The 16,973-nt window shown below is 47.7% G+C and overlaps 1 protein-coding gene across 7 annotated transcripts in view; it reads right to left on the bottom strand.

Annotated features, from left to right (window-relative positions):
- MMP28 (matrix metallopeptidase 28) overlaps window positions 1-8,264 on the bottom strand; it is a 29,773-nt gene extending 21,509 nt beyond the window's left edge. For 3 of the 7 annotated variants that reach the window (XM_019499508.2, XM_059717713.1, XM_059717714.1), the window contains exon 1: window positions 7,816-8,264. Coding sequence is in view for 3 of the 7 variants with exons in the window: in XM_059717716.1 (XP_059573699.1) it covers window positions 7,507-7,605 (99 nt within the window). In the remaining 4 variants the exon portion in view is untranslated. Of the gene's footprint in view, window positions 1-7,003; window positions 7,181-7,506; window positions 7,741-7,815 lie in introns of those variants that run through there. The other 4 variants (XM_059717716.1, XM_059717712.1, XM_059717715.1 and 1 more) reach the window with 4 other exon arrangements.
- Between the last annotated feature and the right edge of the window lie 8,709 nt (window positions 8,265-16,973).

Here is a 16,973-nt window from a genome sequence, read left to right on the forward strand (position 1 = left end):
CTCCTACAGCTCTCAAGGGTAACTACAGTTACTGTTCTGAAAAACATCCCTACTGATGGCTTAAGCTGAGGAAACACCTTGTTCTAAACCATCAAGTGTCCTGGGTGGAACACAGCCAAGAAGCACATACAATTAAAACTACCCTGCCCCTTCCCTTCTCCTCAGAAACAGGATCAGGACAGTCAGATTTTGACCCCGAGACAAATGGATTCTGGCAGATTTAGAATTGATTTATATTCCAAACACCCGGACTGCCCTCCACCTCTGCTGAATGTCAGTTTCAATCAGATGTTGTGTCCTTTATGCTTCGACCTCTCCATCTGGTTACTAGTCCCATCTGGCACTATTCAGAAATCCTCAAGGAATCTCATTTTTTTTCTCCACTTCCCCATCCTTCCAAGCCCAGACATCAACATCTGAATCAGCTCAAGACCACTGCCACGGCATTGTGTGCTGGGTTATATTTTGTAACAGGAAAGCTGGGGTTTTTTGTGTGGATAAAATGGCTGGCATTTGAGTGAATGCAGGCGAGTCCTAGGTCTGTACTTAAACTACTGCATTCCTTATTGCAAGACTGGAGCTACCAATCAGTGCGGTGAAAGACTCAGGACTACAATGCAGAAGCAGACTTAAGATTTTGAAAGGAGGGTACAGGACTGCAAGGTTGGCTGCAGTCATACACATGCACACAGCCCTGTGGGCAGAATGCATTGCAACAGCAGCTGCCAAGGACTTTGAGTCCCTGAAGTAGGTCTGAGTGGGGGAGTCCACTCCCTTCTGCCTTCCCAGTCCACTCTGGGCACCTCATCACCTCCAGCAGTCAGCAACCCCTCCACTCCCCTCCCATTTTATCTGGGTGTAGGAAGTAGGGACCCACCCACTGCTGCTGCTGTTCCAGGGTGACCCAGGCCTAGGGGAGCGCCAGGGTGGCTTGTGTCCTACTCCAGTCAGAGGCTTTGGTGAGCGCCTGCAGTGTGCCAGGCTCTGCTCAGGGCAGCAGTGGTGGTGGGCAGTCCCCCCCTTCCAGCACCCATTCCTTGCTCAATCCCCCGAGATGTCCCTCACTGGCTGAGAGCAGGTGCTGGATGGTGGGGACCAGCCCCACTGCCACCTTCTCTGGCTCAACCCGGCACCCCATGTAGCCACTCCCCAACACTGGAGCCCCCCAGGCCAGTGTGGGGGTATCATGGGGGAGGGGACAAGGAGCAGTGACCCCCCTGCTGCTGAGCCCAGAATCCCATGCAGCCACTCCCTGCAGCCCCCAACTGAAGCAGGGCACAAGCAGCCTGTCGCTTTCCCCATCCCCCATCAAATAGGGACAGAAGCAGCGGTGGCTGGGTCCCCTCTTCCTCACCTGCTTCCTGCATGGTCCCCCTGAGTATCCCCCCATCAGCCCAGGACTCCAACCACACCTCAGACTCTGCAGGGGACCCAGATGTCTGCAGCCACCAGCTCATCAGATGAGCTACACTGTTGAGGGGGTGTGATTGCATCAGTGCAGCCCTCTGGATCCTCTCCTGCTCCTCTGGAAAGGGGAGAGGGGATATGCCCACTGTCCTACAAGGAGATGCACAGGTGAATTCTTAACCTAGTGCAGTGTTACCCTGACACTAGCAGAATCCCTTTACAGGATTAGGGCTTAAAATTATAAGGTACAATATCTCAAATGCCCCTGTGGATTCAGCCCCTCTGAAAAAAAGTCCCTACTGTGCCTTTGTTTCCCCATTGGCAACACCTGCTTTCCACGGACACTACCAGGATTGATGAGTTTTTATAAGTTATCATAGCATCCTTGGATGGCTAAAGGCTGCAATGGGAGGACACATTTTAACTGTGTTATTCTCATCTGGTCCCTGCTGTATAAAAATCTGGTTAGATATAAAGCCATCTTAAAAATGTCAGTCTCTTTCCCACACTCTCAAGCCGCATTCCTGCTTGTGTTCATAACCTCTTGGAAAGATTCCTCATGGGTTTTTTCTTTAGCACAGACGCACACACAGAGATATTACTGCCATGAAGAGTACTAGCTTCTTCCATCACTGAAAAGACACTTAACTCCGTAACCAAGATCTGTAAGTCACAGATTAAAATGAAAAACAGCTTTACCCTTCCCCATACATGGAACACTGCTCATGAACTGATGCCCAAAGAACATCCTGTCTTACCTGTCCCTCCTTCAAATCCACTCCTACATGAAATTAATCAGCTAACACTAGATTAGGAGGGCATGTAGAGCATGATCATGCTGTGCCAGGCAGCAATGCGCTCAGACATGCCATGTTACTCTGTGCCCACATTACCCCCCCAAACCAGAAACACTGTAGCGGTGTTTGTGTGGAGCTGCCATTTTAGCTCACCTATCTTTGTGCTGCATAAACCCAGCTCTATTGCTTTTGGATCAGAGCATAGCATATGCAAAGCTGTATGTTGCGTCTGAGTGCTCAGTGGCACCAATACACAATAAGCCCTTAATTATCTAGGAGCAGCCATTCACTGAACCTCAGTGGCTCTGCAGCACCTACTCCCATGTCCACTCTTACCTCATGGTAAGTGGTAGTTAAACCAGGCTGATTTAGCCCAGTTTCATTCAGGGATAAGATACCCTGGGTTTAACTTGAACCATGAGGTAAAAGCAGGCATTGGAGACAGTAACAGCAGAGAAGCTGAGGCACTACAATCCCATTCCTTGTTAACTGCAGGGCTTACAATAGTAAAAGTAGTAACATTATGTATGGACTCAAATGAAATTACCCAAATGTAAATAATGGCTGGAAAAGGTTTGGGAATTGCTGCCCTAGAAGATCAATTGATAAAGATGGATCTTATAACCTAGGTATAATCTAGTGTGTCTGTATGTTTTAAATCTCTTCATGCTTTGAACTGATCAGGGCAGGGACCAGGGAGGGGGATGCTACTCTTACTGATGGTGTGGACCAAGTAGTTTTATTGATCAGATCGTCAAGGCCACTGCCTACTGAAAAGCTGGATCACTTCACATTTAAAGATCCCGAGTAGATGACAGATGCTACTGGAACACAAGTACTTAAAATATTACCTGTTACTGAAACACAAGTCACTTAAGATATTATCTGAATTTCAAATACAGCCACAAGGGAAGCTGAAATCACTCTAAAAATTAAATTAAGATAAAGAAAATGTAAAAATACAGTCACCAGGAAGAGGTGAACGTGTGCAGAATTTCAGGGCTGCATGTCAATGGGGACCCATTCTTTTCTGCTGTGCCACCACAATATGATTTCTATTGTTTCAATACACATGCGTTTCACAGAAGAAATACTTCAAAATTTCGCCTTCGACTTGGGTACTAGACCAGAGCAGCACCTCCCCCTTCCTCCTTTCTAACTTAATCTCCCTGACTCCAGGCTCCTTTTACTGTAAACGCTATCACTCAAACACTGACGCTGAGAAAATGAGCGCTGTTGTAAATAAATGCAGCCCTTCTGGTTTGCTCTGAGACTGCAACCATTGCCCCTTGAGACCAATCCAGCTGGCCCCACATTGGTGAGGTCAGTGGTGATCTCTCTCAAAATCTTGAGAATAAAGACCAAGCTCCTTAGGGAAGTTTTGCCTGAGGACAGAATATGGTCCCTCACCTCAGATACCAGAATACCTGACAAACCAGTTTGCAGAAGCTGCTGTGCACATCTTTGTCTTTTAAACCGATATCAACTTGAGGAAAAAATTGTGGCCTTCAGCAGTCAATATTAAAATAATAATAATAATAATAATAATTAACAAGAACATTAAATCTGCCTGGCTCCAGAAGCTTTCAAATATTTGACTCCTGAGAGTTATTTTCTGCAACAAGTGATGATTGTTCTGTGACTGAATTGAAAAGAAAGTAGGATTGTTCCCACTGCAAATTAACATCTGTGACTCATATTACTGGGTTGTTGTTATACACATGGAGGTACATGTTGAAATCTTTTGAACTCATTGACATATCAGTGCTATCAACAGCACCTGTTTGCAGTTATAATCTAATGAACCTTTTATTCCTCCTCCAATTACAGGACATTTCCTGTGAGGAATGATAGCATCTGACTAATTGCCTCTCATCCCCTGCTGTAACACTGGTCCTGGTAAGGTAGGAATTATACCAGAGCTGGACTGAAAAAATTCTTTTTTTTAATTGCTTTTTATTGCTATATCGTTTGCAACCAAAAAGTGCAGGGGCCTCCCTATTTGCCAGGCGCTGTATAGGCACATAAATGGAGAAAGCTGCCATCCCAAGGAACTTCTGATCCACATAGACAAAACCAAAGAAAAGGACACCACCGTGTTCAGACCTGCATGCCAGGAGACCTAATGCATTGACTTAACTATGAGGCTGTTCTTCCTCTGCTACATACTACTCATTCAGGATGGAAAACTTGCCAGTCTTCTCACACCAGCATCCTCTCCTCTTGCCACTGTAGTTACTCCATCAGGTGACTATGCCTTCAGTTCCTTTAAAGGCTGCTTAAGCCTGTGTTGCTACACTAAAGCCACACACAGGACACCAAGGGAGGAGAAACACAAGATGCATCACACTGCAAGGCAGGCTGCCCCCAGCACTTCATAAGAAACAAGCAGGCAATATCCTCTCCCACCACCACAGGCACAATCCATTCTGTGCACACAGAGCCCATGTTCTGGAGACCTAATAGACAAAGGGTTTAGGAACGCTTGGGCGAGTCCAGATGAGCCTGCAGCATTCACGCACTGCACATGCAGACGTTCTCCGTACTACTAATTTGCAGTGCTGGGGGGAGGGAGCTGATACTGGGAGATCTCGGTGTAAACCCCCCCATCCCAGCACCTAAAAAAAAGCAGGGTGGTGCACGTGGCAGCAGTGTGCATTGCCAGAAACTGGAGTTTGGCCAGCCAGAACCACACTCTGGCTGCTAGCCAGGCTCCCTGCTGTCGGATCACTGTGGCTGCAGCCCCCCAAGGCCCCCACAACCCCAGGTAAGGCTGCTGGGGCCAGCTCAGGTGCTGGCTCGAGCCTCCCCTACCCTGCCTGGGGCAACTTGCCACATACTGCAGCACACATGCATGGGCATTCCCTGGGGACAAGGAGCAGCAGCACAACTTTGTACGGCTGCTACCTGTCCCCAGGGAAACACATCTGTGCACTCATCTGGACATGCCCCTTGGGAGCATTTCTTGGCAAAGACAAAATACACATGGGGCATATTTGAAATCTGTGCCTGGCACTGAGTGGGGAGGGAAGATTCAAGAGGTCTGATACAACCAGGATATTGGGGGAGAGAAAAAAATAAACTCTAGATGAAAGGATTTCAGTGATACCCCAGCTTGCCTGTTAACCCCACTTGCCTATTTTAAACTGCCTATTTTAACTGGTCTCCTTTGGAAAGCTGACAGGGATTTTGCCAATTGGGCTGTGCATAAAGCCAAATTCAAGGAAGCAGGGAAGCATTTGCTTAACATGAAGTACATGATTCAGTCTCCTCAAGGCAAACGGGACTTCAGCCTGAGCCGTTTGTTTGAATTGAGTCTCGCTGGCTGCAGCGATTTAGGAATGTGCCTGTTTTCCCAATCTGGAGCTAAGCGTGGTCTAGTTTCTTCAGTGTGGGAGTAGGACATGCAATATATCCCCTATTCTAATCCTGTCTAAATTCTAACCCTCCCTTTCTCCATCTGGATACTGGGAAGGAGTTGTCCTCAACATTCACATTTTTTAAGATTACACAGGGGTGGGCAAAATATAGCCCAGGGGCTGGATCGGGCCCCACAACTGATTGGATCCTGCCCCTGGGGGGCACCTGCCAGTTGACTGCATCTGGTCCCTGGCTGCTCCCAAGGCACTATGCATGGAGCCAAGCCTCACCCAGGGCAGCCACGGCTGTGCTCCCACCCACAGCTTGCATGCACAGCTTCCTGGTGGGGCTGCTCCCAGTACAGCTGCATCCAGCCAGGTGCTACTTTACTCCCCACCCCCTCACTGCTCCAGGCTGGCAGGGAGGGGGATGGCAAGCTGTAACTGGGGAGCTCCTGCACCAGCACACAGGGCTCCAGCTCCTGGCCGCCTTCCACCCACTCTGCCCACCCAATGCAATGAACAGCAACCTGTGGGTGGTCAAGTGGGTGGAAGGCAGCTGGGAGATGCAGCCAAAGCCCCATGTACTGGGGAAGGCAGCTAGGAACTGGAGTCAAAGCCCTACACACTGGGATAGGAGCCACCTGGCTGAAGTTTTATCCCTGCCTGGAGCGGTGCAGCAGGAGGAGCTGCTGCAGGCAGGGGCATCCAAGCAGTCCCTGAGCAGCTGCAGCAGCACTGGGAGCAGCCCCACTGGGAAGCTCTGCATGGCTAGGGTCAGGGCAGGAGTGCCCTGGGCAAGGCTCACTCTCATGTGGGGGGAGCTGTGGACCCCACTGCCCAGGTGAGCTCTGCTGCCCGCACCCCTGCCCCCTTCCTCCCCCCACCCCGGCCAGCCCCTGGGACCTAGCACCCAGGTGCCCTGGCACAATATACAAGAGTAAGACCATTTTGAGCTGTTATGCAATCTCTTCTATATACATTACTCAATATAAGTCAAGAAAAAACGCTTTTAAATAAAATTAAAGTATGTTATAGTAGATATTTGATTTTTACTATGCAATTTGTTTTTCATCTATGATTTGTTGAAATAGTATTTTCTAAAAGATTGTGTGTGTGCATCCTTCAACAGCTCACCAAGACTCGCTAAGTGGCCCTTCAGCCAAAATAATTGCCCAGCCCTTTGATAAGCCTTATTTTTTTTTTTTTTTTTTTTACCAGTTTTCATTTGAGACTCTGAAGAAAAAAAAAAAAGCACAATACAAGCCAGGAAGAGACATGATGAACAATTTTCTCACTCCTAGTTAATGCAGTCCAAGTTGTCAACTTCTGCCATTTTAACAGCAAGTCTGGTGCTTTCCTCAGGGCCACCCCAGGGAGCCAGGTTTAGGCAAGAATTTCAGCATGAATTTAAAAAGAAGTGAAAAAAATGAAAGCTACCTCTGTTTCTAACCCAGCCTCCCATCGCCAGGCCATCCCAGCGCCTCACAACCGCTGGCGTGCTTATCCTCAGCGCCCGGCACGCTGTACCGCTGTCCTGCCAGCCCGCTGATAGGAGACCAAGGCACAGACAGACCAAGTGACTTGCCGAAGGCCCTGAAGGAAACACGTGGCAGAGCGGGGAAGCAAACCCAAGTCTCGTTAGCAACCCAGCTGCTGGATCGGCCCTTCTTTGGCCCCGTGCTAGAGAAGAAGCGTTCAAAGATGCGACTCCCGAGGGCTGAAAAGCCCGAGAGGAAGAATAATAAAAAAAAGTATGTTTTTTTTTTTTAATGGCTCACCCTCACGCCCGCGGGCCGAGCCGGAGCGACCCGCTAACTCGGCGGCCCCGGGCTGGACTGAAGCCGAAGGACGGCACAGACTCGAGTCCCCCGCGCTGCGCCCACCCGCCGGCAGGTGAGCCCCGCTGGCTCCCGGCCCGGCCCGGCCCGGCCCCGACTCACCTCGGCTGCCCCGCGCTGCAGGCGGCCCCCCGGGGCGGGCTGCGCCAGCGCCCTCAGCGCCAGCGCCAGCGCCAGGCACAGCGCGGCCGCCGCCTCCATCCCGCTCGCGGCCCGTCAGCGCCGTGCCCGTGCCCGTGCCCGTGCCCGGCCCGCCCTGGGCGGTGCTCGCGGCTCCTCCCCGGCCCTGCAGCTGCCCCTTCCCGGGATCTCGGCGCCCGCGGCCGGCGGGAAGCAGGGGCCGCTGCGACCCGGCGAGTCCCGCCCCCGGCATGACCCTCCCCCTGCTCCGCCGCTGCGCGGGGGCTTCACCTGCGGGCCCGGGGGCTTCTCGTCTGCCACGGCCCCCCCGCAAGGCGGGCAGGAAAGGTGCCTGCCTCACTGAGCTCGCCTTCATGTCAGGCACGAGTCCCGGCTGTGCAGCGCATGGCGGGGCCCGGCCCGGAGGACAGCACCCTAGGGCTAGGGCCTGCACTCCTCTGCCCGGCAGCTGCTGCTCCCTGGGGTGAACCACTCCTCAGCCTCCCTGCCCGGGTGAGGGGCACAGGGCAGGTTCCTGCACTGGATTTTCCAGGATCTTTGAAGATCTTGCTCTTCAGGAAGACACAAGCAGTCCCTTTAACCCTGCCGGCTTCTCAATGAAAGCATCTGGCGCAGATTCCTTCTCCAAAAACCCGTGGCTGTTTCTTTCTCCGATTAAAGTCACCCGTTTGCTCTGAGATTGATATTGCCTTCATTTTTGTTCCCTGCTGGAGTTCCCCCTACCTCCCAGTACAGCATCTCCTCTGCACTAGAGTTAACTAAACCCAGGTGCAGCTCCAAACTCTTCCAGGGCATTAAAGGAGATGTTAAAGAGACCATACTTAAGCCCCTTTCCTCCAGGCACAGCCCAGACTCAGCAGCTCATTGACACATGACCAGCATTTACACTAGATCCAAGCCTCAAGTGACCTGTATCAGGGTAGTATGTCAAAATTGCAGCTGGGCTTCCAGCCTGGAAAGGTGTTAAGAAGAGACTTGCACCTTGCAGGAGGCAAAGCAGATGGACCCAGCAATTCCTTCCTTACACCAGTGTAATTCCATGGATTTCACTGGTGCTATTCTCGATCTACGGGATCAGATGCAGGTCCTGTGACTTTTGTTCTGGGCTCTAAAGGGAGACAAGATGAAGAGGTGGAAAGAAAGCAAGCAGCATTCTCTAGCAATGGATAGTGCTCCAGGAAACGGGCTGAACTAAATTATAATGGCATGCAACACATGGTTTTGTTTTTTTTAATCTTGGGATCTTTCTCTCTAGCTTTGTTATTAATTCATGCTTTATCTGCAAGGGGCCAACAGGGTTCCTGGAGAAATACAAGACACAGGTAAGGAGATGGGAATTGCCTAAAGTAATTTTCATTCTTTAAGATATTCAGCATCAGACAAGGCACACAGGTTAAGAGACTGGACGCTGCTCTCAGCTGGAAGGCTGTTGATGTAGAGTAGCATCTGGGGGCCTTCGGAAGGATTTAAATAAAGAGAGAGGGGAGTGTGGGGGCAGGGGACAAAAAACAGGGAAGTCTTTATAGGCATAAGAGTTGGTAGAAGGCAGGAAGCAAAGGGAGGGGCAAGACTGGAATTGTTGCAGGCACCACTGCAGAGTGAAATTACAAAGCTTAGATCCCTGGCAGAGCAAGAGGGGAGTGGCGGGAGATAAAGAACAAGAAGGGAGATATAGGGTGGAGTGGTTCAGGATGAATATTTGGTATTGATTTGCTCTCCAGTAATGGTCAGGCAATCAGATCCAAGCTTTAATGCAGCTCTAAGTAACGGTTCCTTTAAAAACAAGTGCATCTGTGGATGTATCTAGGAAGTAACTGACCATCTGCTGTTCCACTTAAGACCACTGACCAGGGGAAAGCAACTGGCTTAGAGCCAAACAAAACAGAAAACTCTGTCCATCCCTTATTGCACTGCATAGAGCCATCTGGAAAGATGCCTCGTCTTGTACCCTAGAGATGGGCAAGGGAAGCACCTTTCAGCTCTGACTGAATTTCCAAGCATTACTGAGCTAGTCACTGTAGTTCTTGGAGGATGGAGCCTCTCAACAAGTTAGAGGACAGCCAAGGGGACCGTGCTCAGCTTGAGGCTGATGCAGGGCCAGGGAATGGAGTCTGGATTGTAGAATCTCAGAAGTTGCTTCTCCTGACAGTTTTGGCCCCAGAACAGAAATAAGAGTTGAGCTGTTCTGGCAAATCATCCAAACCTGAAATGACCTGAAGACCTTCCACAGGTGAGATTGAACTCAAAACTGACAGAGGGAAGATTTCAACTACTTTTTACCCTCCCACACTGAAAGGGGCTCAAATTTAGCAGGCTCAAAGAGCTTTTAATTACTGAAGAATGCAAGAAACATTATGGGGACCTATGTCCAGGAATCGTTCAATTCAGCATTGAAAAGCAGCCACCTCTTTGGAGACTAGCAGACAGGCAATCGATCTACTGTAGGAGAGCACGGGGAGAGGAATTCTGGCCAAAATCAACGTTACAAACCCTGACTCTGGCCTGGAATTCCAGTGTCTTTCTTTAATCTCCAGATATTTCTTTATAGTCTTATTAAAAAACATAACAAAATTAACTTAATTCTCCAACTGTGAAAAGATGTCCAGAATTTAGACCAGTGGCTCCAGAGAGAGGGTAGATCTATCACACACTGAATGTTCACCACCCCTTCCCCACATTGTTATTTTAATCTAAAAACTTAACAGGAGAAGAGATTTTATTGCTGGAACATCAGGTCTGGAGCCATTAGGATTTATCTAAACCTATAGCATGTAAAGAGTGCCAAGCCAACAGCTGAGCAGCGAATGAATCATTGTCTGATTTCAGCAGAGGTGAGCTGTGGAACAAGTTTATAGACCAACAGTGTGAATCACGTCAACAGTAATGCCAATGTCTCATGAAAAAATCCTGAGACTCCTGATATCCAAGTCAAATTAATTCTGACTCATGATCTCCCAATAGAGAGATCAAATCTCGGGATTTTTTCTTCTGGTGCATATAGAGTGCCATTCTGGTAAGTCTGTGGAGGGGAAGGGGAAGGGGGAGGGGGAGAGGGAAGGGGCCGGGCGGGGTGGGGGTGCAGCTCAAAGCCCCAAAGGTGAGGGAGGGAGGGAGGCAGGTCATGCAACAGAGCCATGGGCAGCTGTCTGTCTGTGCATCTGTCCTTCACTCCCAAGTCCTATGATGGACAGAGATGGACTTCTCTGTGGCTGCAGGGAACAGGATAAGGAGGAAAGGTCTTAAACTGCAGCAAGGGTAATTTAGATTGGATATTAAGAAGCACTTGCTCACTACGAGGGTGCTTAAGCACCTGAACAGGGAGCCTGTAGAATCTTTATTCCTGGATGCTTTCAAGAAAAAGTTAGACAGACACTTGGCAGGAATGGTTAGGGATGATCCTGCCTTGAGGAGGTGTTTGGACTAGATGCCTTCCTAAGGTTTCTTCCTACTTTTCCATCCAATCCAGCCCTACTTTTCTATCATTCAAGGTTTCCAAGGCTTAGCCTATCACAAGGGCAACACTTCTGTATAAGAGAGAGCACTTTCTTGCAGGTCAGTCCTTGTGCATGAAACAATTTCCCTCACAAATCCCACTAGCTTCCGCCAGAAGTGCCATGTGTACAACCCCAACCTGCCCCGTCTGCTAGACACAGGGATCCGCAAGGACATTGAAAACAACCACTCCAGAATAAAACTTTTCCAGAACAACCTTCCTGTCTCCCTCAATTCTTCCTCCCTCCTCCCTAGGGAGCAGATACAAGAGACATCCAGTCACAGAAAACCAGCACATTGTTTGGAAGATGCTTGGATACTCTAATGATGAAAAGAGAGGAAAATAACTTCTATGGACTAGGATAGTATGTTTGTTCCTTTACCTTTTTGCTGTCTGATTAGCATGAATGATAACAGAGGTGGGTTTTATAATGAAACTGGGGGAAGAACCCCTAGCTGACTACCTAGGGGCCACACCTAAATGACAAGTTAGTTACCTGTGGCACAGGACTGGATTTGAACCCTTGGCCTGTGTGCAAATGGTCACATGTGCTCCAGCTTTTAAACCAGCCACTTTGCAGAGTCATGCAAACTATTTTTATATTAAAGTAATTTGGGCTGAGGGTGTGCTAAATACCCAAATACAACACCCTGCAGAGTTAGCTCCAGTCCCACAGACTCATGCCTATGGTTAAGTGTCTGTGCTTTGAGCAGTTCCATTGCAGCCAATGGGACGCGTTGCTATGCAGTGCAGTTAAGCATCTGTCTTCTTTGTGGGAATCAGGGCCCTATTTGAATGACAGAAGAATCTATCATACCTTAAAACTGATTGGTTATTTAAAAAAAGGCTCTCCTAATCTTTAGTGAATTTTGACAGCTGTAGTCCATTAGAAAGCCTTTATAAGGTGATTGGAAGCTGTTTTAAGAAAATATGAGCTGGCACCATCTACTGGGGGAAATGTAATGCAGCCTGGTGATAATCATTCAGGAACCTAGATGGCATCTCTTGTCTAATCTAGTTGTTTCCAGTGGGTATAGTCCTGACTCCACTGGATTTGAAAGGCCTTAGTAGTACCAAGATTTAATTCAGTATTCCCATGCTTGTGGTATATGAGCACCTTTCTGGGATGGGTTGCATTGGCCCCCTCTCTCTGCAGAATTGGCAGCATGTTGCAAGATGAGCTATTTTCATTGCATTGTGGCTTCTGTGCTGGCACCTTTCTATAGGGATTCATTTAATAAACTTGTTTTTCAGTCTGGTAAGCATTAGATGCATCTTTAAGAACATTCTGCTAATGTTTTATTATATTCCCAAATGGTAGCTTCACCAGTCCCCCTCTCCCTGCCTCCCCAAATGCAAGGGACTGAGGAAAGGACCAGATGATTTGCCCTAGAGAGCTCAGCCCCCTATATTCTGCTAACATTTTTCCTTATGACCTCAGCCACGAACACCTGAGCTACAGTACTGCCTTTGGACTGCTTTAGGCCAGAGACTTCACCCCCTTGGTGTAGTACAGTTTACAGGACTGCCCAACTTCTGGACAATGGGGAATCACATGCACCAGACCCTGGGCCACACACCACATAAGTCAAACACCCCAGGGTACTCCCACCATACAAGGAACCACCTCTTTTTCCCCCTCCCCTTCTTTCCTGCCTGCAGGCAGTGCAAGCAGCCAAGGTCTTCTCCCCCGCTCACCACGTGCTCAGTCCAAGCAGCTCAGGTCAACTTCCCTCTTGGCCATGCATGCAGTGTGGGCAGCCTCTGTCTCCCTTGCTGCAGACAGCCCAGCTCTCCCTCATGCCACACACATACACTGCCTTCCCATTGACCCACCCCAGAAACAGAGAAGGAACCAGAAGTCAGAGAAGGGAGAGGGAGTCTGGGGACCCCAGCTGCTGTAGCAGCAGGAGCTATGGGAGGCAGGGTGCAGTGGCTGGGAAGGAATGTGGGGGATGCATGTGACACCCTTGCAGGGTACTAGTTGGCCAGCCCTGGTCTTGGAGACAGCACCAAACAGACCAAGGATTTCTGCATTCTTTTTAGCTCAGTAACTGGCCTTGGGCAATTCCATGATCTCTGCCTCAGTTTTCCTCTCATCTGTAAAATGCTAACAACCTTTGTTAAGTGCTTTGAGATCTTCCAATGAAGAGGAGCACTAACATCTAAACAGCGTTTATTTTTATAAATGGCTTTTATTTATAGAATATCATTAGACAAAGAGCCAGAACTCCTCAAATAATGTCATGAGGAGACGCACTGGCTTCAGTTTGCTAATTTGCTCAACTTTGCAGTAAATTGAACATGTTTTCTAGCATGCGTGCAAGACAGTAACTGGAAGGAACAGCAAATTTGTTTAATTAGAAGACAGTTACTAGCAGGTGTTACCTGGTCTGGAAAGAGAGATTCACTTCTGGGTTCAGCTCTTAGAGTCCCCAGCTATGGTTTTTCCCTACACTTGGATGCTAGTTGTTTCCTCATTCAGTCTTGTTCCACTGATCTTCAGCAGGTCACTTCTGTGAAAACCACCGTACTGAAGGACCTGGTAGAAACACAGCAGGACACTGATATGGTTAAACCAAAGCCACAGTCTGTACCATTCCAACTCCACCACATTTATCCTGCCCTTGAAAAAGTATCAACTGAGAGCAGTCAATCATTTTGGCTTATGCTACACCCTTATCTTTATGTGCCAACTTTCAATATAAAGTGCCTTAGCTTCATGAGATATCAAACAGTGTTAACTATGATCTTCTGTTACCAGTGCTAAATCCAGTAAAAACAGAGCAGATGTACAAGCTCACCGCTGACTGGGAAGCAGCAAAGTTGGTATCAGCTTCAGCAGTTTTGTGGTTTGCTTGGGAGACTTAATTGGTCATTTAGCTGCTTAAAAACAGATTGCTAGCCTCCAATAATGCTATGATTTATAACCCTGAACAGCAGCATCTGACTTGACAGTTTTTAAGTGTTCTTAGTTAAAGGGAAAGGGAATGAGTTACTATTTGGGCCTCAATAGGAATACACCCAATATGGAATGAATAGGGCTGGTAGGTGACTCAAATCCCAGATGAAGATGGGGGGGTGGGGGATGACTTGGATTAAACTGTTCAAAGGAGGGTGCAATTCAGTTTTCCCCAGTTAGGTGAATGACTGAGGCCAAGTGTATACAAACCTGCTGCTGTGACAAATGTGCCAGGCAGTGACAGCTGTTGCTAGACAGGAGCATGACCTATGCCACAATTCAAGTCCACAAAATTGAACTATTACCAGGACAATGGGGTGCAACACTACACCAGTATGAGGCACCACTATGCTGCTACAGCCAGAATAGGATCCCAGGATTGCTAAACTGCAGAAGCCCGGTGGTTCTCAACCTTTTTCAACTCCAGGCACCCCTGGTTAGATTTAAGCCCCACCTTGGAAAATGCTATCTCCTAGTTTTCACTGATTTTTTTTGCCAACCAAAAAATAATAAGAACAATTATTCTATTGAAAAGAACTCAAAGACCACAGCAGGTCAGAATATTAATGCTAGGGATTCCTATTTGAAATCTCTGGGTTTGTCTTGTGAATCACGTTTGTCTACCTTACAGTGCTAGCATTGTGTGAAGCCCCACAACAACCTGGAAAAGATCTCAAGGAACCCCAGGGTGCCACAGCACCCTGGGTGAGAATCATCACTATTGCCCTTTGCTCAGCTCCCAGGTCCTCATCCTTGATTAGGTGCTTCCTCCTTGATGATGTAATTGTGCTAAACAAATTGACCCCCTTTTCCCTTCTATCTTCTCATTCATTCCTAAAATTTTGGTTTCTTATCCACTTTTGCTAACCTTCCTCCCTTTGCTTCTTATTTTTCAATCCTCTGCTTCCTCCTAAATTAGCCTCGACAGCAAAAAACATTTCCACATATTGCAATAGAAGGCTTGCTGTTGCATTGCTTGGAGATCAAAGCCTGCAGGCAATGGGCACCTAAGAGCAAAATCTAAGTAAAATATTTTTTAAACTTACGAGTGGCATAATTTCACTTGGTTCAAGTCATTCTACATTAAATAGGTTTTCATTCCAGTCCCCCAGCCTGAATTGCCCACCATGGTTCGAGTGGAGTCCTACAAGGGTCCATCCTGGGCCCAGTGCTGTTCAACATGTTTATTAATAATTAGGATACTGCCATAGAAAGCTTCTTCAGCAAGTTTACAATCCTTCCCACTGTGGTTTGCAAACATGGAGGACAGGAGCAGAAGTCAGAAGAATCTTGGCAGACTGGAAAGTTGGGCTGAAAGTAACAGGATGCAGTTGAATGCTCACAAATGTGAGGTGCTACACTTCGGGAAGAATAATTATAAATACAAATACAAAATGGGTGACTCCTGGCTGGATGGCAGTACTAGAGAAGCATTACAGATTACAGACTCAGGTGAGTCTGCTGTGATGCAGCTGCACAGAAGGTGAATGCAGTTTTGGGATGCATCAATAGAAACATTAAGTGTAAGACACAAGAGGTGATAGTAGTTCTCTATTCTGGAAATTCCTACCACAAAGGCTTACCGTCGTTCCGATTTTTAGTTTTAAACTAGAACACACTTTGTAACCTACAGAAAGCCATGGTGCAAACTTTGGTCAACTGATGCAAATCTCAGGGAAAAATATGCATTAAGACTGTAAAAAGGGAAAATGCACCTACACATTTAATTTTCCCTCTCCTCTCTTCCACTTCATGTATTTTTGGAAGCCATTTCAAGGCACATAGGGTTTTATAAAAAGCAGTTAGGTAGGGGAAATAGAAAATGCCCCACCACTGTTCAACTTTACAAGGCAATGAAAGGCTCCTTTTACACAGTTCCTTTGTTTCCTTTCCCTTAGCCCACATGGCAGCTAGTCATATATATTCCTCTCCCCCTAAATTATTTCAGAGTGGTTGGAAGAGCTCCAATGCATAGAAAACATTCCTTCTCACTGAAACCAGGTCAGAAGAAACAGAATTTTGCTTAGAGTTGGTTTGATTTCTACAAGATGCTTATTTCACTTGCATTTGGCTGATTTGCCCTAAAATATCACCACTCGGGCACAGTATTTCACTGATTTTTTATTATTAATCAATAGCAAGACATGCTAAACTTAGGTCTACAATACACACCTTTGCGTGGATAGCAATGCTGGTCAGGAGCATGACACGCAATCCCCAATAGACACTTCTTCTGCTAATGCAGCATGTCATGGCAGCAAAGCTGCCCTTTAATTAACAGTTTATTTTGCTCAGGGACTGAAATAAACTAATAAGCCATATTGACATAAGTACAATTTTGCCAGCATAAGCTTGGTACATGGTTGGGGTGCTGCATTGGTAGAGTACACGGATATGGCTGCACTGACGAAGTGCTTCTAATTTAGAACCTGGACTAGCAAGGATGTCAATGCAATCTAGAGTAGGGGTTGGCAATGTTTTTGAGCAGAGTGCCAACCTTGACTTGTAAGGTGTTAGCATGCCAGGGGCAGATGGTAGGGAAGCCATGAGTGGCCCAATCCTTGTTGTGGCAGCAAAGCCCCAGGACTTCCCCACCATCCGCCATGAGGCTCACATGTAAAGCAAAATGCCTGTGCCCACCATGTTCTGGCACCTGTGCCGGGGTGGTCTACCCCTGATCTACAGGGGTTGTTTCCCCTTTTAGCATGTGTGATGGTCATTGGTACCAAACAAAGCAGGAGTTAACAGTACACCAATTCAGAATGATGGCTCCCCTGTTGAATGGCTGGTGCAGTCTGCATTGGTACTAATCTCTAAGACCAGGACTAGATTCAAATTCACCTTGAGGATGCTATGAAATAGCTAGCTGCTACACTAACTTCAGTTCATTTCTATCTGGGTTTCAAGAACAGAGACAGAGAGGAACAGATCACATTCCTAGATAATAACATGGGAACACACTGCCACCTTCTG

The sequence above is a fragment of the Alligator mississippiensis genome, chromosome 14 (assembly GCF_030867095.1).
Source record: "Alligator mississippiensis isolate rAllMis1 chromosome 14, rAllMis1, whole genome shotgun sequence".
NCBI lineage: Eukaryota > Metazoa > Chordata > Crocodylia > Alligatoridae > Alligator > Alligator mississippiensis.